We start from the raw sequence: 22,089 nt of genomic DNA, 5'->3' as shown, positions 1-22,089 counted from the left end.
ACCAGTCCGCCAATCACAGAGCGGATCCGGTGCATATCCGGTATAAACAAACTTTAAGGTTATGTGTGTTCTTATCTTCTAAAGACCTCTTTTATTATCATCTTTATCCCATATTAGAATGCTTAGTTCAAAAAATTTTCATTTAGAAAGAATTTGTCGAGTCTGTTTGAGTGAAAGTAGTGACATGAAACATTTATATAAAGAACATTTATCGGAAAAACTAAAAGAAATCGTCCCAGTTCAGGTAACACCAATAGCACTGATTTGCATATCTAATATATTATTAATGCATGCTTCTTCTAGATTGATGAAGCTGATGGCCTGCCTAATCTAATTTGTAATGAGTGTGAGAATGAGGTAAATAGATGGTACTCCTTCAGAATACAAATAATTAAAAACGATGCAACACTACGTTCGATTCAGAAAGAACGAAAAAATTATCACAACACTGAGAGCCCTAATTACTTAAAACAAATTAAAACAGAACCCTTTGAAAATCAACATGAATCTTTGGGTCCTGAGGAAGTCTTGTATAAACATAGTTCAGTAAACAAAACGTTTCAGTGCGATATATGCAAAAAAGAAGTGAAAACGATTCATTCTTTACGACGGCATATGAAAATACACACTGGAGTTAAACCACATATTTGCAAGGTTTGTGGAAGGAGCTTCATAGAACCTGGAAATCTCACCAAACACATTCGCAGGCACACGAACGATAAAAAACACCAATGCAATGAATGTGGGCTCCGTTTTTACGAACGCAACAAATTGACTATCCATATTAGGACACATACTGGTGAGAAACCGTACTTATGCTCAGTATGCGACAGAGCCTTTGCCACTTCAGCTCAAGTCCAAATCCACATGAAAACACACACGGGAGATAAACCGTACACGTGTGAAATTTGCAACAAATCTTTTCCGTACATTGGCTCCTTAGAAACTCACAAAAAAATACACAGAGGCGAACGTGCATTTGTGTGCCGAGAGTGTGGTAGATCATTTTCTCAGAAGGTGAATCTTGATAGCCACACCAGGACTAAACACACTCATGAGTGCCCCTTTATGTGTAATAACTGTGGGAAAGCCTACCCCACCAAAGACCAGTTGAAGAATCATTTGCGACATCACACTGGCGAAAAAAGACCGCTTAAGCATCTTTGCCAGGCGTGTCAAAAAAGTTTCGGGACTCCGACGGAATTGAAGATTCATATGAGGATACATACTGATGAAAGACCATATCAGTGCGATCTGTGTGGGAAAAAGTTTAGATCCTCTTCTCATATGACGTCCCATAGGAGGATACACACTGGGGAGAAGAATCATTGTTGCATGTACTGTGGGAAAGCCTTTAGGGAGTCTTCCACGTTGAAAATACATGTTAGGATTCATACAGGCGAAAGACCTTACAAGTGCAAGACCTGTGGGATGAGCTTTACCCAGAGCAACACGCTTAAGAGCCACCTGAAGGTGCACACTGGGTAACAGCATCAAAATATATAGAGCGATTAAATAAAAACTCTTCCTGAGTTAACTATAGAGTTCCTAAAGCATGGATGGATACACTGACTGTTTCTTTAATCAAAGACAATTTAGGATGAGTTTTTTTATCGTATGATGTAAAAAGTCTGAGTAATTTATTCTAATCTAAACCGAAGTTCTTACATTTTTGTAGAAGAGAATATTAAAATAACAATAATTTTAATCCATTAATTGTAGATTATCAAACTTGTCAGTATCATAAAAACTGGCTTTAACCTGCCGCCCTCCAAAAAACCTCCCATTCAAATCGACAACTGCCTTTATCGCACTTTCAATTCTTCTAAATTCCACAAAAATGCGCACAGCCTCTTCAGGATTCTCCAATTGCGTCTCATGGATGATAACGCTGGTAACCTCGCCATACTTATTATTACACTCATCTTTAACTTCTGGTTCCAAGTCATCATCAACTTCTCCAGGACCTACCATGTTCTTCAACAATACAACCTTACTAGGGTTTTTAATAATGTCAGTTATACTCTGCTGAGTGTTAAGCGGGTTTTCCATTGGAGGTGTTATTGGGAGAACAATATCTTTTTCGTGAATTATCCTCCCGCCTCGTTTTGATGTCTTCTCAACTTGCAAAGCACTCGACATTCCTTGCTCTTGTTTCCCTAAGCCTTGACCTTCTTTAAATCCATATCGCGCCATGATTTTGGCCGCAACTGAAGAACCAAAATTGTTAGCGGCATTTGGTGGTTTGGTGGGGAAAACAGGCGCTGATTCCACTGGCTCCTGCAGACTTGGAGGAGGTGCAATGGCAACTCCGCCTGCAGGCCTTGGCTTCGGTTGGATCGGCTCCATTTCTTCGTCCTCTTGTGCCCAGCGCCCTAAAATACGACTCTTTTAAATTTTTATGATACAGAAACAATTTCAGGGAAGTGTAGGCTCCTTTTTTCAAATAATTAAATTATGAAAAGTTAAACCCTTAAGAAAATATTTTGGCTGTTTTCAGTTATTCAAAAAAATTAAAAAATCAGTCGCTTTTGCTCTATAACTCTGTTAGTTACATGAGCGGGGAAAAAATCAAATTTTATACTTTTAAACCGCCCACAAATGCGTATTTTTGATGATACGAAATAGGGAAAACTCTAGTGTCGATTTTCATAAAAATAAAAAATATGTGCCTATAAGATTTGGAACGACCATGCTTACACAGTGGTCAATATAAAATCGTATTTAAGCAGGCCATGCAAAACATTGACGTGTTCTTAGTTGTTATACTACTACAAGTGTTTATAAATGTTTCTAGCATCAAGGGTGGCTATGAAATGTTATAGAAATTTGCCGCTCATTACAAATGTGAGTTTCAATTTTTCAAATGACATTTGCAGTTAACCTCAAACATGGAGTAAAGTAAGTTTTGAGAAATAAACTGTTCTAGTTGTGGTTTAAAACCTGAAAATGAAAAACTTGAACACAAAATCGTAACTGAAACGTCATTGACGTAACATTATAAAAAAAAATCAAGATAGTTATATTCACTATGAAAACAAAGCGGCAAAATAGTGCATGGCAGGAATTCCAGCACCACCTTTGATGCTAGAAACATTTATAAACACCTTGTATAAGATCTATTAGTTATAAATTGTACTATTTAATAACTAAAAACTTAGAAGGACACCACCAAGCGGACAATCTAAATTGTCTACTTGTGGCAAAAACGCTCAAGTGAGCAATAACACACAAATTTGTGCTTTTTAGCCAACTATTGACTTATTTTTCCCACGTTCTGCTCTAATGTGATTTTAAAATCATCGCTCTACTCGATTGATTACCAGCAAATCCACTCGCTAAAGGCGGTTGGGTCATCTGCGGCGTGGGGACCACCAAGGGCTCCTCAGGATCGCTAAACCGCGATTTTCTTTTCCGGTCTCTGCGCTTTTCTTCTTTATCGTTTTCTCGCTCCCGATTTTCGCGTAGCTCCTTGACGACTTTATCGAATTCGTTTGGCCATAAAGGATCGTACTCGTCGTCGACGTTCCAATCATATTCTACTCCATAGGTTACTGAAGAACTGAGTGTTGGTAAGCTGGGCTCATTTTTAACTTTTGGGAAACTTGGATAAATGTCATCATCGTCACGTTTACTTTTCAGGTCTATAACAGGGGCTAGACTAACTTTCCGTTGTAGTTCTCGCTTTGGTTGGGTGACGGTGGCTTTCTTTAGCTGGAGTTGAGATTGGAGAAGTTTGATGCCAGAAGACCAACCAGAGACGTTTTCTGTTGCACGGGATTTTACGTCCAGATCGTCGTAGAGTGACATTGTTCACGCCACCATTCACTTCGGACTTTAAAATCTAATTTTTGCATAAAATATTGCTCACTGATAAAATTGTTTGTATTGTTTGAGGTTAGGAATTTGATTTTTGACAACAAACTTGACAGTTGATATTCCACGTGACTTGTGACTCAATTGGGTTTTGCTTAAAAAAAAATCAAAAACTAGAGAGAAGCAAACTTTGTTATAACAAATTACAAAAAGCTAGAAAATTCAAGATAATCTAAGAGAATTCAAGTTTTCAAGATTTCGACCGGTGCGCCATCTAGTGAGTCAATATATGAGCTACAAGAAAGCATGCTCTGTCAATTGTAATGACAACTGTCATCTGTCAGTGCAACAATGTCTGCGTTTAGGCATTTTTCAAGAAAAATACTACTCCAAAGCATTAAATCGGACTTAAAACTACGGCCAAACATAAGCAACCCATTAATATGTCTCCGTCTTTCAAGTCATACACCTATCACTTACGGTAAGTTAAGAAAATCATTTTTTTTTAATTTAAGGTTATGTTTGTCTATAGATGGAAGCAGGGATCCCGGCCCAATTTTCATAAAACAGGAAGTGCAGGTTTTATTAAAGACACTAACACGAACAGATTTAGCGAAGGTTTTTCGAAAAAGAAAATTGGGAGAAAAATTGGAACAACCTGCGTATAAATTCATGACGGATGAACAATTACAAGAAGCTTATAATCAAGCCAAAAAGAAAGTAGATATTTATCTTCAGATACCACCAGTTGTAGCCCTCCGTAAACAAAAAAATCGAATAATATCTGCAGATCCAGCGTTGCAAGGATTTGATTCATCCAATTTCGTTTTCACTGACATTACTTATGGAGTTAATGATTCTGAGCGCGTTATTTTGATTCGAGATACTGAAGGGACTTTGAAAGAAGCAGACTGGGAGACTAGAGATCGCATTAATCAAATGTATTTTCCAGTGGCACAGCGCCAGGTGAAAATTCCACAAATGTTTGAAGATAAGCACTTGGAAGATCTGCTGGCCAGGCAAGAATACATTTTCATTCTTGATAGAGCCTGTATACAGTTTGAACCAAATGATCCTTTGTTTCAAAAAGTAGTATCAATAACTTACCAACATATTAATGAATCTAATCAATATAATGTTGTGAGATCAACTAGGCACTTTGGTGGTTTTGCGTTTTTCTTGGCTTGGAATAAAATGATTGATAATCTAATGTTGGATGTTATAGAAAGTGAGCACATTGAAGAAGCTAAAGCTTTGGTTGATCTTTATAGACAAATTCACGACGTTAAACTGAGAGATGGAGATCTAAAACCAGTTGAAGACTACATTATGAAACATTCAACTAAAAAGGCGGCTTTGGAATTAGCGTTGCAAGCATATAAAAACGCCGCAAAACAGAGAGAAAGTCTACAAGAAGGAATTAAGAGAGCCCATGGAGTCAGTTAATTTAGGAAAAGTCAATTGTATAATTTATCATGTAATAAAAAAAAAAAACGAAATTTCTAGTCATGTCTTTGATTGAAGAACCAGTATTTAATGATGTCGAGTAATTTAACGTTTCAGATTGAATCTTCACGGAACTATCGTCTTGAAATAGTTATTTGTGTACCAAGGCCAAAAAGTGTTTCTTTTTTGCCCGAGCCTTTTTTTAATGGCCGAGGGCAAAATGGCACTTTTTGGCCGTGATATACACAAGATTTTTTAGGCGACATCATTAAATTTACAAGTTAATTAATTTTTATTTATGATTTATTCATTTAATCATTTATAACATCTGAATAATTGTAAATATTTATGAATCCTTGAGAAAAGTTCATATTTTCTTTAATTACATTTTCCGTTTCGGCATGTGTAGCTTCACAATTTGTATGAATTAGGTTTGATGTGCTTTTTGATGTTATTGGAGCAGCACTGCTAGCCATGTTCATTTGCAATAATTCAACACGTTTTTTTTGCTTTTTACAGCTGTTTATTTGATTTTTCCCAAAGAATTATAAAATTGGGGGTAATATCGGTATCTTGATGTAATATGCAAAACTATGGATAGATGGCGCCACCATAGATTGGCCAAAAATGTTTGCGGTCAGAAAAAACTTACTTTTTGGCCACTTTTGAGGCCTAAAAATTTCATTTTTAGTTTAAGTCGCCTAAAAAACATCTTTAATTAAACTAAATTGCTCAAAAATTGATAGTATTGCCAAAATTGAATTCTAAGAAAAATAATGAGTTTGGCATAACGCATAGGGCTGTTCCATATTTTTGATAAAACTGTAAAACTTGGGAACTAAGAGATATTTTTTAAGTTCTTTAAAAAGAAATTTTATCAAATGCGTCCTCTGATGCCCAATAGACACCAGATGCTTATTACTCTACGAAATTACTTAATTTGTATACCAATGTTGTTTAAAACCAAATTTCTAAGGACAATGCCTACTTTGACATTTTGAATTTTTTAAAATTTTAAAGAAATGAAGATTTTTTAACTACATTTTTGAGAAGTTGTCATGCTTTTGGTCCACTAAAACTGTTACTGAAGAAAAAATGTGACTTTCCTAAAAAACGGCTTTATAAAACTAATATAACTATTTATTTTTGAGCAGTTTAATCTACTTTTTTTTGTCGCTACGAAAACCATTCGTTTAATTTTCTTGCATAAATTCAAATCTGCGATCCACAAAAATTTAGCGCGTTACGTTTTTGAGATATAAAAATCAATTATAACATTTTGTACAACAAAAAAAAATGAATTTTTGGAAATTACCGTGTGTAATAAATGTTTACTATTTCCTGAATTAGGACAAACAGAAATATACGGTTTGTGCCTTCGTTTTTATCTTGTTTAATTTTAAATTGTGCAACCTCAATTTTGAAAACTTTATTTTATAAGAAAAAATAGTTTAGTCAAACAAATTTTGGACGAAATTTGTACTGGAGAAGTGGAAAGTCATTTCTAAAGTAGAATTGCTTAATGATTTTAAATAAACTATTGTTTTTTTAGTTTATCAGTTTGCGAAATCATGAAAGTCTCTACATATAATATATCGTTGAAAGGGTAATTAAATAAGCTTTCCAACGAATTTGAGAAAAACTGATCCACTTTTTTATATAGAACTCCTAAATTCGTACTTTAATTTTTTTATGGTAATACAGTAGAGTCTCACTAATCCGAGGTGCCGGATTATCGAGACTCTACTGTACATCATTATAAAGGTTGAAATCTCTGCCTTCTAACACGGTTATTATCTCTTGCCATTTAAAAATTACATGACATCTCGCGTTTCTAAATGATTTCACTGGTCAGAATAAAAAATCATAGATACAAATTAAGTAGAAACTGTATGTATTATGTAGAAAAATGGCATTGACTTTTTTAAAATCGACAAAAAATGTATAATTTTTTTTGAAAATCTTGTTCTTTAACTTCTAAACGATAAGAAATAGACAAAAGCACAAAGCATTACAATAAAAAATTGCTGTAATAACTGTTGAGTTATATGCAAAATTTCATATTAAAATCACTAAAAGCAGTGTTTTTTATTTTATAGTTATTCAAAAATATCATGGAAAGTCCTTATTGTAGCGATGTGTTTTATAGGTCGTTGAACAGCTTATTAAATTAGCTTTTAAAAACACTGTCAAGCATTCCATAACTTGGCAAGCTTTGAGAAAAAAATGAAGAAAATTTTTTGTACAGAAGAACCTAAAAAAATCCGAAACCTGATGAAGTAAAACGGACTTCAGATTCGTAATTAGGAGGCCATTTTAGTAATGAGTGACTTTCCACTAATTCAGTACAATTTTTTTCAAAATTTGTTGATTAGTGTTATGTATTCTTACTTAAGGGGCTAAAATTTCTATTTCAAATTTGAAACGTCATTCCCTCATTTAGGGAAATTTCATCATCTAGGAAATAGGTTGGTAGCACCCCATTCAAATCAATCGATTGCAGATTAATTTAAATTCAAATGTGTTTCAGCAAATTTTCAAAAGAACGCCACTGCTCAAAGCTTGATTTACATTATGGAAATTAAGAGAAAAAATCATGGCAACGAAAAAATCGGTCACATTTCTGTTGTAATTATAACGCCAAAGCAATCAAATTTGGGGAGGATTTTGTACTTTATTTAATCAAAGATCATCAAATAATTTAAACAAATATAAAACTCATTACAAAACCGTCTTTATTCTCTCCATGTTTACAACTTCAGATTTTTCAAAACACTCTGATTAACAACGCCTGGTGTAGTGGTATACTTCTTGCTTTTTCCAGTAAGAGCAATAAACTGCTCAGAAACCTCCACAGCCACTCTCACTTGAGCTTCAGCTGTGCTTGCACCAAGATGAGGAGTCGCCACCACTTTTGGATGTTGAATGAGTTCTAAAGTGACCGAATTGGTTGGCGGCTCTTGTTCAAAGACATCTAAAGCGGCTCCTCCACATCGCCCATCCTTCAAAGCCTGGAGTAAATCAGCTTCGTTGATAATTCCACCTCTTGCTACGTTCACAATTCGAATGCCCTTCTTGCATGTGTTGAAAACCTTGTCGCAAATCAAATCTGCAAAAAATGAGTTTTATGGGGTTTTTGGGGGTTGTATTTGGTGTTACTTCGCGTTTGTGGAATTAGAGGAGTGTGAACGGTGATGTAGTCGGCAAGCGGCCAGATTTCCTCCAAACTCAAAGATTCGACGTTGAATTTCTTGGACTCCTCAGCTGGAACGAGTGGATCAAATCCTATAGTCTGCAATTATTGTTGAAAATTCATGAAATTGTTCGTTTTTTTTTTAATTCGGTTACCTTCATTCCCCAGGATTGCATTCTTAAAGCGACTTCTTTCCCGATTCTCCCTAAGCCGATAATCGCTAGAACTTTTCCGTTTAATTCATGGCCGGCATACAATTTTCTGTCCCATCTTCCGGCTTTAAGAGAGGCCGCAGCTGCTGTGACATTTCGAGCGAGGTTCGTAATTAGAGCACATGTTAATTCACATGCACTTACGGCATTTCCTCCTGGTGTGCTGTAAAATCAACGAATTTACAAGTGGGGACAAAAGACTTAAAAGTTCTTACTTGAGGACTAAAATGTTCTTAGCTGTGGCGGCATCAATGTCGATGGTGTCCACTCCTGCACCGGCTCGTCCTATCACTTTCAGTTTTTCGGCGGCGGCTATCACTTTGGATGTCACTTTTGTGTCTGACCTCACGATAAGACCGTCGTAATTCTAAGGAGGAGAAAAACAAGTTAGATTAGAGATTGAATTGTGAGAAATAAAATAGAATTTTTGTTTGGGTGCCACGCAACAGAATAAAATCGGTTCTTAAAGGGAAGAAAATGTAGAGAATCTATGGAAAAATACAAAGAATTTTGAGAATCTAAGAAATGTCTGAAGGGATTTGGATAAAATCGAAAAACCTGAAGAAAATCCGTAAAATAGATAAGGTCAGAGAAGAAGCTACAATTTTAAGTAATTTATATTTACAATATCCAAAGAAAATATTATTGAAATTCAGAAAATATTAAAAGGAACAAAAATTAAGTAAAGAGGACAAAATTCAAGCAGAAGCAAAAGTAGATTTAAAGATTCTAAAAAAAATCTTAATATACAGTCGACTCTCGATAATTTGAAGCTCGATAAATTGAATTTCTTGATATTTTGAAGTTTTTCCCCGGCTCTCTCGATTTTTCTCAATAAATTGAAATTTTTATTGTAACCTTTTTCCCGCCAACACTTTATAATTTAAATTTTTCTCTTCCGAACTCTCGTTAATTTGAAGTCCCACGCGTGGACGGGCAAGAAAAACAGAAAACTAAAGACATTTCTAAAGTGGAATGGCTCCCTGATTCCGAATTTGAACTCCGTTTTGCTTCATCAGGTCCGGATTCAGATATTTTCTTGAAAGTTTACTATATATATTAAATATAATATATTATATTTTATTTCTGGGTCTACTGTAGGTAGAAAAATTTGTTTTCTTCCTTTTTCTTGAAAACATGCAAAGTTTTGGGATTGATAAACAGTGTTTCGGAAAACTAATTTAATAAGCTCTTCAATGACCTATAAAACTCATCGCAAAGATAAGTATAGGTACTCTTGGAAAAAAAATGATTTTATGATTTTATTTATTTTATAAAAAACGCTGTTTTTAGTGATTCTCTTTATGCAATTTTGCATATAACTCAAAATTATTTCATTAATCCTGTCTTTTTAACATGCTGACAACTGCATTGCATTGAGAAATCGAAGTTTTGCATCAAAATAAGCGGATTTCTCTAAGAATTTTGATGATTTCGTGCAAATTTCTGCTGTTTTCTTGTAATTCAGCTATTGAATCTTGATAAAAATTGATGGTTTGTAGATTTCGAGTTTTTCTTTGCGAATTCAAGCCAGAAGACGGCGAAAATCAGCGAGAAATCGTCGTTTTGCATCAAAATAAGCGGATTTCTCTAAGAATTTTCATGATTTCGTTCAGATTTCTGCTGTTTTCTTGCAATTTAGCCGTTCAATCTTGATAAAAATTGATGGTTTTGTAGATTTTGAGCTCTTCTTTGCGAATCCAAGCCAGAAAACGGCGAAAATCAGCGAGAAATCGTCGTTTAGCATCGAAATAAGCGAATTTCTCTAACAAATTTGATGATTTCTTTCAGATTTCTGCTGTTTTCTTGCAATTTAGCCGTTGAGTCTTGATAAAAATTGATGGTTTTGTAGAGTTCGAGTTTTTCTTTGCGAATTCAAGCCAGAAAACGGCGAAAATCAGCGAGAAATCGGCGTTTTGCATCAAAATAAGCGGATTTCTCTAAGAATTTTGATGATTTCGTTCAGATTTCTGCTGTTTTCTTGCAATTTAGCCGTTCAATCTTGATAAAAATTGATGGTTTTGTAGATTTTGAGCTCTTCTTTGCGAATCCAAGCCAGAAAACGGCGAAAATCAGCGAAAAATCGTCGTTTAGCATCGAAATAAGCGAATTTCTCTAACAAATTTGATGATTTCGTTCAGATTTCTGCTGTTTTCTTGCAATTTAGCCGTTGAGTCTTGATAAAAATTGATGGTTTTGTAGATTTCGAGTTTTTCTTTGCGAATTCAAGCCAGAAAACGGCGAAAATCAGCGAAAAATCGTCGTTTAGCATCGAAATAAGCGAATTTCTCTAACAAATTTGATGATTTCGTTCAGATTTCTGCTGTTTTCTTGCAATTTAGCCGTTGAGTCTTGATAAAAATTGATGGTTTTGTAGAGTTCGAGTTTTTCTTTGCGAATTCAAGCCAGAAAACGGCGAAAATCAGCGAGAAATCGGCGTTTTGCATCAAAATAAGCGGATTTCTCTAAGAATTTTGATGATTTCGTTCAGATTTCTGCTGTTTTCTTGCAATTTAGCCGTTGAATCTTGATAAGAATTGATGGTTTTGTAGATTTTGAGCTCTTCTTTGCGAATCCAAGCCAGAAAACGGCGAAAATCAGCGAAAAATCGTCGTTTAGCATCGAAATAAGCGAATTTCTCTAACAAATTTGATGATTTCGTTCAGATTTCTGCTGTTTTCTTGCAATTTAGCCGTTGAATCTTGATAAAAATTGATGATTTTGTAGATTTCGAGTTTTTCTTTGCGAATTCAAGCCAGAAAACGGCGAAAATCAGCGAGAAATCGGCGTTTTGCATCAAAATAAGCGGATTTCTCTAAGAATTTTGATGATTTCGTTCAGATTTCTGCTGTTTTCTTGCAATTTAGCCGTTCAATCTTGATAAAAATTGATGGTTTTGTAGATTTTGAGCTCTTCTTTGCTAATCCAAGCCAGAAAACGGCGAAAATCAGCGAAAAATCGTCGTTTAGCATCGAAATAAGCGAATTTCTCTAACAAATTTGATGATTTCGTTCAGATTTCTGCTGTTTTCTTGCAATTTAGCCGTTGAATCTTGATAAAAATTGATGATTTTGTAGATTTCGAGTTTTTCTTTGCGAATTCAAGCCAGAAAACGGCGAAAATCAGCGAGAAATCGGCGTTTTGCATCAAAATAAGCGGATTTCTCTAAGAATTTTGATGATTTCGTTCAGATTTCTGCTGTTTTCTTGCAATTTAGCCGTTCAATCTTGATAAAAATTGATGGTTTTGTAGATTTTGAGCTCTTCTTTGCTAATCCAAGCCAGAAAACGGCGAAAATCAGCGAAAAATCGTCGTTTAGCATCGAAATAAGCGAATTTCTCTAACAAATTTGATGATTTCGTTCAGATTTCTGCTGTTTTCTTGCAATTTAGCCGTTGAATCTTGATAAAAATTGATGGTTTTGTAGATTTCGAGTTTTTCTTTGCGAATTCAAGCCAGAAAACGGCGAAAATCAGCGAGAAATCGTCGTTTTGCATCAAAATAAGCGGATTTCTCTAAGAATTTTGATGATTTCGTTCAGATTTCTGCTGTTTTCTTGAAATTTAGCCGTTCAATCTTGATAAAAATTGATGGTTTTGTAGATTTTGAGCTCTTCTTTGCGAATCCAAGCCAGAAAACGGCGAAAATCAGCGAAAAATCGTCGTTTAGCATCGAAATAAGCGAATTTCTCTAACAAATTTGATGATTTCGTTCAGATTTCTGCTGTTTTCTTGCAATTTAGCCGTTGAGTCTTGATAAAAATTGATGGTTTTGTAGAGTTCGAGTTTTTCTTTGCGAATTCAAGCCAGAAAACGGCGAAAATCAGCGAGAAATCGGCGTTTTGCATCAAAATAAGCGGATTTCTCTAAGAATTTTGATGATTTCGTTCAGATTTCTGCTGTTTTCTTGCAATTTAGCCGTTGAATCTTGATAAAAATTGATGATTTTGTAGATTTCGAGTTTTTCTTTGCGAATTCAAGCCAGAAAACGGCGAAAATCAGCGAGAAATCGGCGTTTTGCATCAAAATAAGCGGATTTCTCTAAGAATTTTGATGATTTCGTTCAGATTTCTGCTGTTTTCTTGCAATTTAGCCGTTCAATCTTGATAAAAATTGATGGTTTTGTAGATTTTGAGCTCTTCTTTGCGAATCCAAGCCAGAAAACGGCGAAAATCAGCGAAAAATCGTCGTTTAGCATCGAAATAAGCGAATTTCTCTAACAAATTTGATGATTTCGTTCAGATTTCTGCTGTTTTCTTGCAATTTAGCCGTTGAATCTTGATAAAAATTGATGGTTTTGTAGATTTCGAGTTTTTCTTTGCGAATTCAAGCCAGAAAACGGCGAAAATCAGCGAAAAATCGTCGTTTAGCATCGAAATAAGCGAATTTCTCTAACAAATTTGATGATTTCGTTCAGATTTCTGCTGTTTTCTTGCAATTTAGCCGTTCAATCTTGATAAAAATTGATGGTTTTGTAGATTTTGAGCTCTTCTTTGCGAATCCAAGCCAGAAAACGGCGAAAATCAGCGAAAAATCGTCGTTTAGCATCGAAATAAGCGAATTTCTCTAACAAATTTGATGATTTCGTTCAGATTTCTGCTGTTTTCTTGCAATTTAGCCGTTGAATCTTAATAAAAATTGATGGTTTTGTAGATTTCGAGTTTTTCTTTGCGAATTCAAGCCAGAAAACGGCGAAAATCAGCGAGAAATCGGCGTTTTGCATCAAAATAAGCGGATTTCTCTAAGAATTTTGATGATTTCGTTCAGATTTCTGCTGTTTTCTTGCAATTTAGCCGTTGAATCTTGATAAAAATTGATGGTTTTGTAGATTTCGAGTTTTTCTTTGCGAATTCAAGCCAGAAAACGGCGAAAATCAGCGAAAAATCGTCGTTTAGCATCGAAATAAGCGAATTTCTCTAACAAATTTGATGATTTCGTTCAGATTTCTGCTGTTTTCTTGCAATTTAGCCGTTCAATCTTGATAAAAATTGATGGTTTTGTAGATTTTGAGCTCTTCTTTGCGAATCCAAGCCAGAAAACGGCGAAAATCAGCGAAAAATCGTCGTTTAGCATCGAAATAAGCGAATTTCTCTAACAAATTTGATGATTTCGTTCAGATTTCTGCTGTTTTCTTGCAATTTAGCCGTTGAATCTTGATAAAAATTGATGGTTTTGTAGATTTCGAGTTTTTCTTTGCGAATTCAAGCCAGAAAACGGCGAAAATCAGCGAGAAATCGGCGTTTTGCATCAAAATAAGCGGATTTCTCTAAGAATTTTGATGATTTCGTTCAGATTTCTGCTGTTTTCTTGCAATTTAGCCGTTGAATCTTGATAAAAATTGATGGTTTTGTAGATTTCGAGTTTTTCTTTGCGAATCCAAGCCAGAAAACGGCGAAAATCATCGAGAAATCGTCGTTTAGCATGGAAATGAGCGGATTTCTCTAAGAATTTTGATGATTTCGTGCAGATTTTTGCTATCTCCTATCGTTTAGAAGTTACAGGAAAAAACATTGGGAAATGTAATGCTAACACAACCCAGAACAATTAAATAATTTTTATCTGTGGTCTTCCATTCTGATGAGTGAAATTGATTAGAAACGCGAGATTTATTGAAAAACTACAATTTTGTCATCGTTCAAAACACATTTTTTTTCAAAATCTTGGAAAGTTAAAGTTTTTTCCTAAAAATCACTCCTTATTCTTTGTTCTGTAACTTCTAAATGACAAGAGATCTTAACTTGTCTAATATCGCTTTAAAAAGTTAAGACTTTTATAATTATTGTATTACAATAAAAAATCAAACTACGAATTTAGGAATTCTATGCAAAAAAGTGGCAAAAACTTTTTAAAAACCGTTCGTTTTTCTTTAATTTCTCGGTAAAAACTAAATTTCTCGGCAACTTCTATAGCTTATTTAATTACTTATTCAATGATACTATATGATTTTGCAAGTTGTTAAGCAAAATTGGAAAAAATAAAAGTGAACGCTAGATACCCAAAAAAAATTTAATATGCAAATATCTTTGAAGCCTGACCTGATAGAGCAAAACGGATCTCAGATTTAGAATCAAGAGACAATTCTACTTCAGAAATGACTTTTTACTGCTTCAATAGAAGTTTTGTTCAAAATTTATTGACTATTATTTTTGAGATCGATAAGGTGCCAATATCTGTTGCGAAAATTTCGTGACTTTCCAGTTGAGCTAAACCCGGATCTGGCTAAATAAGGGCGTTCCGGAAGTGGCAATGTTTTGGTAGTCAGGAGAAAAAAAAACTGAGTACTATCCTGTTGTGAGGAGCAATTTAAATCTGGGAACATCGAGTAAAAAATCAGAGAAAATATCGATTTTGAAAAATAGTAAATAAAAAACTCAATATAGCATAGTTTATTGTGAAAAACAAAAATAAATAAAATTCTTAATAAAGCAACAAATAATAAGCAAATACGGAAAAAACCAAAAATAAATAAAAATGTTAAGTAATAAACAAAATAATAAGTAAATAAAATATAAAAAAATAACAAATTCGAGATTAATAAGATTAATAAACAAAATTCTAAAATATAACTCCGTTCAATTAAATTTCAGTCTTTTTTATATAGTATATCACCAATAAAATACATACATCGAAACCGCAATTATCGATTTTTAATGATACATCGAAAATAAAAATATATGTATTAAAAATCGATGTTTTTTTGGCAAAATCGATATTAATAAAAAATCAATATAAAAGTCCCAGATTTAGAGCAATTTACTTTAAATTCTGATATTTGGGTTTTTTTCATACGCCTGGGGCCTCAACCGAATTATTTCTGTTTTGTTTAAAGGGCCTGTTTGAAGTTTTCCTTCGCATAATACGTCTTTTAAAGCAATACAACATCTGACCTTATCAAATTCTATTGTTTAATCTATTTATTACGTAGAACTATTGGTATGTTAATTGAACTTTGTACTGATTCGTATATCTGTTTAGGTTAGGACATTAAGTTTCATAGAGAGATACCAAAAAGGCGATAGATAACGAAACCGTTCAAGAAATGAAAAATATTTATGTATCGTCCGATCCATTAAATTTCCATTCAACATTAGTTTTGAAGAGAAAAGGTCATGTCGGAACTAGCAGTGGCGTAACATATTTTTAAAATGAAGTTTTTGCTTTAATTTATTAATTCAGAATTTTGTGAAAAAATTAGGTTTGTGTGACTCGCACTAAACGACCAGTTTTCATTTTAAATTTGGCGCCTCAGCAGGCGTAAGTTCAATTCACTTATATCTTATATGAAGCAAAGATTAAACAACTAATTTTTTTGAAGTGGTAAGTTAAAGATCATTTATCATATGATAAGATCAATTATTATTGATAGCAGGATGTTTACTTCTTTAGATTGTTATCATTTTAAAAGCAGGTCGGAAATCAAGTGTGTTTTTTCATTTTGAAGTTTTAAAGGTGACTTATGAACTTATTATTGTTAATATTAATTTTTATGATTACATGTTTCCACGCTAGCTTAACAGGCGCGTTAGCCACGTACAAAACAAATTAATTCTGTTGCAGAAAATAAGTTCGTAATGCAATAAAGGGAACAAATCGTGTTTACATACTTTTCCTTCAATCCTAATAAGATTTCATATTAAAAAAAAATGGATATCAAGGTGAGGTTCGGAATCCAAAAAATAGACATTTTTTATAACGTATGCAAGCTGACAATAAATAAATGTCACTTGCATATAATTAAATGTAATTTATCTACAACACTACATGAATCAATTATAACGAATAATAGTTACGCACCAGAATCTTTAAACTTTCATACTTTAAACAGAAAAACGCTTTTATTTTTCTGCAGTTACCGGCAGTGATGAATGTTTAAACAACGACATACGTTTTACTTTCACATGAGATCTGATCAAAAACCTTATGAGATTAAACTTAAAATAGTCTTCAAAACAACATTTGATTTTTTAGGGTCTCTTATAACTACAATCTTTGGTGCAAATAAAATCAAGGAAAATCTCCGTATTGCCAGACATAATTATTATACCCTTACCTTAATTTCTGCAATCATCTGGTCAGGCGAGAGCTTGTATTTGCAGTCGACTTGAATGGAATGCTGCTGAAGAAGTTCAACACACGCCGCATCCACTGCATCAGCGACTAAGACTTTTTTAATATCCATAATGAATACTGAATAAAAACTGTTTTAACCAAGGGACCAACAGATCAACTTCGATTCTGAAACTGGTCACTGAGGAACGCTTATCAACAATTTATGGCCAACCTTCAATTAACCAGCCCCCCACTCCTGTTTACGCCACAACTCATTGAATTCAAATAAGACAATAACCCGTGCAAAGAAAATTCGGGCTAGAAAAATTATAGTTGTGTGCAGTGTACTTTTACTTTAAAGTCACTTGATTGTCATGAAGTGTATAAAAAGCACGTGTTTTTGACCATTTTTATTGCTGTAATTTTTGATAAAATTGCTTGATTGAGTTTCATAGCCATTTCATAATGTTAAACAGCTCAGAATGATAATAATGCATAATAAACCCACACTAAAATTTTTCAAGAGTCAAAAAAAGACGTTTGAAATATTTCGGGCGCGACTGTATTATTGCATTTTGTTCTTGCTTCATAATCTCGTGATGTTTTTCGTAATAATCTTATTATCTCAACATGTGAGCATTACTTAATCGACAATGCCTGCCACTTACCACTTCACTTAATTGTAACAAATAATATGTAATAATAAATTAGAAGAAAAGTGTTCAAAATTTTCATCAAGATAATGTGTTAATATCTTGGTATTTTCATATCTATTTTGTTTACACCTGTATATTTATGTTTTAAGTATACAACTTGGTATAATAGTATATCGTAGATAAATAAATTTGTTATTTTTTTGCTTCGGAATGAGTTAGATCACTGTTCTGACGCAAATATGATATTATTTACATAGTGGGATGACCGCGACTTATCAAATAAAAGTGATCATTGATCAATAAATAAGTTATTTATTATAAAATAGAATCCTCTCTTAGATAACAAAAAAATTTCATAACTGATTTGATAGACACATAGAGATTTAAGAAGATAGGAAAAGGCGGAAGAACTTTAACCACTAGGTTCTGAAATAAATTCTATTCGAGCAAAGTGACGTAAATTAATTTTGAGTTAAAAATTCTCCTAAATTTATACAAGTTGCGTCACCTCAAAACGTTCAATTAAAAGTTTATTACGTATAAAATTTAATTTTAAAAACATACTGAAACATGCACTATATTCTTCTATTTTATAATTTAATTTAATTTGATCACAGGAAGATGTATTTAAACTATAGCTCCTTAAGCGCCCCACTCACTATGCGTTTTGTATGAGCGACATGTTTGTACATGCATGTATGTCATAGAAGTTCGAGAAAGCCACACACGGTCCAAACATGTTCGTCATTTCTACTTCCGGAAACAAGTATGACATACAAGAATTGGTCACACACAGATCAACTTTTGTATGATGGCACACTGTTTGCGCATACAAAACTTAGTAAAATGACTGTGTGTGAGCAAGTTTTGTCTGTGAACACTGTATGCGCATACAAATGTGAGTATGTCAAACGTGTTTGATATTTTGCGGTATGCGTAAAGAAAAACTTAAAAAAAGTCGTGAAATTTGTATGATTTTGAAGAAAGATCTTACTATGGTTATTAATAAGCGTTTTGCAGTAAATATTCTCAGATAATTTTGATATTTTTTTCTTTTTTTAATATATAGTCAAACTTTTTGTTTATATAGCACTGTACAATTGTTTCTTGACATCATCAAATAGTATTTATAATCTTTAAAAAAATTTTTGTGCTTTTTTCCATATAATAATTTGACAATTACAATAGCGGCACAAGTACTTTCGACATCCAGATCGTCACACATGTTTGTATCGTGTAGGGACTATATTTTTTATCTTGTTGAAATTCTGTTTGTGCAAACTTGTCTGTGAAATGGAAAAACATGTATCGATCACACATTCAACGTTATGTATGTATCAACATGTTTGAGAAATACTTGTATGCTATCAAATCCTAGAGTGTAGGATCAAAACTTGTATGACATACATGTATGTACATGCATGTCGCTCATACAAAACGCTTAGTGAATGGGGCGCTTTACTATTGGTAACTCGTTGAAAAAACAGTTGGCAGAAGCGCCTAGCAATTTTAATTAATACCAGTGAAAATTTTAATCAATTTGCATTGCCATAACACAAAGAACATTTTGGCAGTAAATGAAAGTTAAAAATTGAAATACAATACAACCTCGATTATCCGTGATTTTCGGGACCGAAACATACGGATAATCGAGTTGTTAAATAAACATACGTTTTAAGGCAACATAATTATTTGGAACGTTTTTTTAATTTTAAATATATAAAAACTTCAACAAAATTTATCAACATGTTAACAATAACAATTTTTAATATTGAAGGGAATTAAATCAATCAACTCTTATCACACTTATTATATAAAAATAACTATTTTGTAGTAAAAAATCAAGTACTTTTATTTACAGATTTCTTTTTTAAATTTAATTACATATTACATTAGTGTATTTCTATCTACATATACACCGCTTATTTCCATGCAAAACGACGATTTTTCCGTAATTTTCGCCGCTTTCTGGCTTGAATTCGCAAAGAAAAGCTCGAAATCTACAAAACCATCAATTTTTATCAAGATTCAATGGCTGAATTGCAAGGAAACAGCAGAAATCTGCACGAAATCATCAAATTTCTTAGAGAAGTCCGGTTGTTTTCATATAAAACGACGATTTCTCGCTGATTTTCGCCATTTTCTGGCTTGAATTCGCAAAGGAGAGCTCGAAATCTACAAAACCATTAATTTTTATCAAGACTCAACGGCTGAATGCAAGAAAACAGCAGAAATCTGCACGAAATAATCAAATTTCTTAAAGAAATCAGCTTATTTCGATGCAAAACGACGATTTCTCGCTAATTTTTGCCGTTTTCTGGGTTGAATTCGCAAAGAAAAGCTCGAAATCTACAAAACCATCACTTTTTATCAAGATTCAACGGCTGAATTGCAAGAAAACAACAGAAGTCTGCACGAAATAATCAAATTTCTTAAAGAAATCAGCTTATTTCGATGCAAAACGACGATTTCTCGCTGATTTTCGCCGTTTTCTGGCTTGAATTCGCAAAGAAGAGCTCGAAATCTACAAAACCATTAATTTTTATCAAAACTCAACGGCTGAATGCAAGAAAACAGCAGAAATCTGCACGAAATAATCAAATTTCTTAAAGAAATCAGCTTATTTCGATGCAAAACGACGATTTCTCGCTAATTTTTGCCGTTTTCTGGGTTGAATTCGCAAAGAAAAGCTCGAAATCTACAAAACCATCACTTTTTATCAAGATTCAATGGCTGAGTTGCAAGAAAACAACAGAAATCTGCACGAAATCATCAAATTTCTTAAAGAAATTCGCTTATTTTGATGCAAAACGACGATTTCTCGCTGATTTTCGCCGTTTTCTGGCTTGAATTCGCAAAGAAGAGCTCGAAATCTACAAAACCATCAATTTTTATCAAGATTCAATGGCTGAATTGCAAGAAAACAACAGAAATCTGCACGAAATCATCAAATTTCTTAGAGAAGTCCGCTTGTTTTCATATAAAACGACGATTTCTCGCTGATTTTCGCCATTTTCTGGCTTGAATTCGCAAAGGAGAGCTCGAAATCTACAAAACCATTAATTTTTATCAAGACTCAACGGCTGAATGCAAGAAAACAGCAGAAATCTGCACGAAATAATCAAATTTCTTAAAGAAATCAGCTTATTTCGATGCAAAACGACGATTTCTCGATGATTTTCGCCGTTTTCTGGCTTGAATTCGCAAAGAAGAGCTCGAAATCTACAAAACCATTAATTTTTATCAAAACTCAACGGCTGAATGCAAGAAAACAGCAGAAATCTGCACGAAATAATCAAATTTCTTAAAGAAATCAGCTTATTTCGATGCAAAACGACGATTTCTCGCTAATTTTTGCCGTTTTCTGGGTTGAATTCGCAAAGAAAAGCTCGAAATCTACAAAACCATCAATTTTTATCAAGATTCAATGGCTGAATTGCAAGAAAACAACAGAAATCTGCACGAAATCATCAAATTTCTTAGAGAAGTCCGCTTATTTCGATGTAAAACGACGATTTCTCGCTAATTTTTGCCGTTTTCTGGCTTGAATTCGCAAAGAAGAGCTCGAAATCTACAAAACCATCAATTTTTATCAAGATTCAATGGCTGAATTGCAAGAAAACAACAGAAATCTGCACGAAATCATCAAATTTCTTAGAGAAATTCGCTTATTTTGATGCAAAACGACGATTTCTCGCTGATTTTCGCCGTTTTCTGGCTTGAATTCGCAAAGAAGAGCTCGAAATCTGCAAAACCATCAATTTTTATCAAGATTCAACGGCTGACTTGCAAGAAATCTGCACGAAATTATCAGGTATATGACAAGTTACCAAGTCTTTAGCGGCTAAAGTTCGAGGGTTTTGTTTTTTACAGTTTGACACTACATATTTTCGACCGTGCGTCAGTTCTAATTTTCTTTTAATTGAGGATTCATAAAAATCAAAATTTTTCTGTTCACAGATCAACTGCTTTCATTCCTTGACTTGGTTGATCTTTTTTCCTAGCGTTCCTAGACTTCCTAAAGCGAGAATCGCATGACAACTTGAATTGAGTGGTTAATCGATTAATCGAGGTTCCACTGTATAAAAGAATTTAAAGAAAATGTAGATAATTCAAAGGAAAATTCCAAGAAAAACCGATAAGATAAGCACAGGTCAAGTACAAGTAGGAGAACTATATAGAGATTCTAACCAACTAATAAAGACAGTGCAAGAAAAATCAATGAAAAGAAAAACACAAAAACAATCAAAGTTATAGTAAATGTAGAAAAAGTAAAATAATTTTTAAGAAATCGATAGAAAAATCTAGAAAATTCAAACAAAACCGAGAAAGCAAAAATAATAGAACAGTATCCATTTTTAAAGGGACCCAAGGTCAAGGGTCATAAGGTAATTAATTTATTGTTATTATTTATTATGTTATTATTATTTATTGTAAGTCTTCTTTCCTAGTTTTTCTCTTTAGCTCAGAATGGCACATTTGCTTTCTGCTTCTTTTCTCTCTCACGTTACTTCTTTGCACTGCTTTTTAAAATCCATAAGTCAATGTCCAAAGACTTTTTTTTTATTTCGATAACTTTTGTGATCTTTTACACCTTGTAAATTATCTAAACCGGACAGGACTTCTCTCTCAGTAAAACTTTACTCTGAGTGGCTCTAAGGGCCACAAAACTTGTTGCGCTTCATTCCCAAAACACAGAAATAAACTTAAACAGCCTC

General features: G+C 33.6%; 4 protein-coding genes across 4 annotated transcripts; 2 read left to right on the top strand and 2 right to left on the bottom strand.

The window, feature by feature from the left end:
* Positions 1 to 1,707, top strand: LOC148173819 (uncharacterized). The gene is made up of 2 exons (XM_088037049.1): positions 1 to 244; positions 304 to 1,707. The coding sequence occupies exons 1-2, from the start codon at positions 119 to 121 to the stop codon at positions 1,486 to 1,488; spliced, it is 1,311 nt and encodes a 436-aa protein (XP_087893175.1). The 5' UTR covers positions 1 to 118; the 3' UTR covers positions 1,489 to 1,707.
* On the bottom strand, positions 1,617 to 3,948 carry Spf45 (splicing factor 45). Its single transcript, XM_088037050.1, has 2 exons — positions 3,324 to 3,948; positions 1,617 to 2,375 (listed from the first exon to the last, which is right to left on the bottom strand). The coding sequence occupies exons 1-2, from the start codon at positions 3,808 to 3,810 to the stop codon at positions 1,705 to 1,707; spliced, it is 1,158 nt and encodes a 385-aa protein (XP_087893176.1). The 5' UTR covers positions 3,811 to 3,948; the 3' UTR covers positions 1,617 to 1,704.
* A 163-nt stretch (positions 3,949 to 4,111) lies between these two features.
* Positions 4,112 to 5,305, top strand: mRpS22 (mitochondrial ribosomal protein S22). The gene is made up of 2 exons (XM_088036273.1): positions 4,112 to 4,297; positions 4,349 to 5,305. Exons 1-2 carry the CDS (start codon positions 4,168 to 4,170, stop codon positions 5,260 to 5,262), a joined length of 1,044 nt encoding a protein of 347 aa, XP_087892399.1. The 5' UTR covers positions 4,112 to 4,167; the 3' UTR covers positions 5,263 to 5,305.
* A 2,669-nt stretch (positions 5,306 to 7,974) lies between these two features.
* On the bottom strand, positions 7,975 to 16,943 carry LOC148173816 (D-3-phosphoglycerate dehydrogenase). The gene is made up of 5 exons (XM_088037252.1): positions 16,717 to 16,943; positions 8,883 to 9,034; positions 8,611 to 8,830; positions 8,422 to 8,554; positions 7,975 to 8,371 (listed from the first exon to the last, which is right to left on the bottom strand). Exons 1-5 carry the CDS (start codon positions 16,843 to 16,845, stop codon positions 8,013 to 8,015), a joined length of 993 nt encoding a protein of 330 aa, XP_087893378.1. The 5' UTR covers positions 16,846 to 16,943; the 3' UTR covers positions 7,975 to 8,012.
* Between the last annotated feature and the right edge of the window lie 5,146 nt (positions 16,944 to 22,089).

Source organism: Gnatocerus cornutus, chromosome 5 (genome assembly GCF_029298725.1).
Source record: "Gnatocerus cornutus isolate USDA-ARS CGAHR chromosome 5, icGnaCorn1.1, whole genome shotgun sequence".
Classification (NCBI taxonomy): Eukaryota; Metazoa; Arthropoda; class Insecta; order Coleoptera; family Tenebrionidae; genus Gnatocerus; species Gnatocerus cornutus.
This window is presented reverse-complemented; position numbering and strand designations above follow the sequence as displayed.

Excerpts from the sequence above, each read along its gene's own strand:
- LOC148173819 (XM_088037049.1), top strand. The coding sequence starts at position 119 with ATGCTTAGTTCAAAAAATTTTCATTTAGAAAGAATTTGTCGAGTCTGT. Across the intron at positions 245-303 it reads AAGAAATCGTCCCAGTTCAG|ATTGATGAAGCTGATGGCCT; the intron begins GTAACACCAATA and ends TGCTTCTTCTAG.
- LOC148173816 (XM_088037252.1), bottom strand. The coding sequence starts at position 16,845 with ATGGATATTAAAAAAGTCTTAGTCGCTGATGCAGTGGATGCGGCGTGT. Across the intron at positions 8,831-8,882 it reads AAGAACATTTTAGTCCTCAA|CACACCAGGAGGAAATGCCG; the intron begins GTAAGAACTTTT and ends TTGATTTTACAG. Across the intron at positions 8,555-8,610 it reads TGCAATCCTGGGGAATGAAG|ACTATAGGATTTGATCCACT; the intron begins GTAACCGAATTA and ends CAATAATTGCAG.
- Spf45 (XM_088037050.1), bottom strand. The coding sequence starts at position 3,810 with ATGTCACTCTACGACGATCTGGACGTAAAATCCCGTGCAACAGAAAAC. Across the intron at positions 2,376-3,323 it reads TTTAGCGAGTGGATTTGCTG|GGCGCTGGGCACAAGAGGAC; the intron begins GTAATCAATCGA and ends GTCGTATTTTAG.
- mRpS22 (XM_088036273.1), top strand. The coding sequence starts at position 4,168 with ATGTCTGCGTTTAGGCATTTTTCAAGAAAAATACTACTCCAAAGCATT. Across the intron at positions 4,298-4,348 it reads TCATACACCTATCACTTACG|ATGGAAGCAGGGATCCCGGC; the intron begins GTAAGTTAAGAA and ends GTTTGTCTATAG.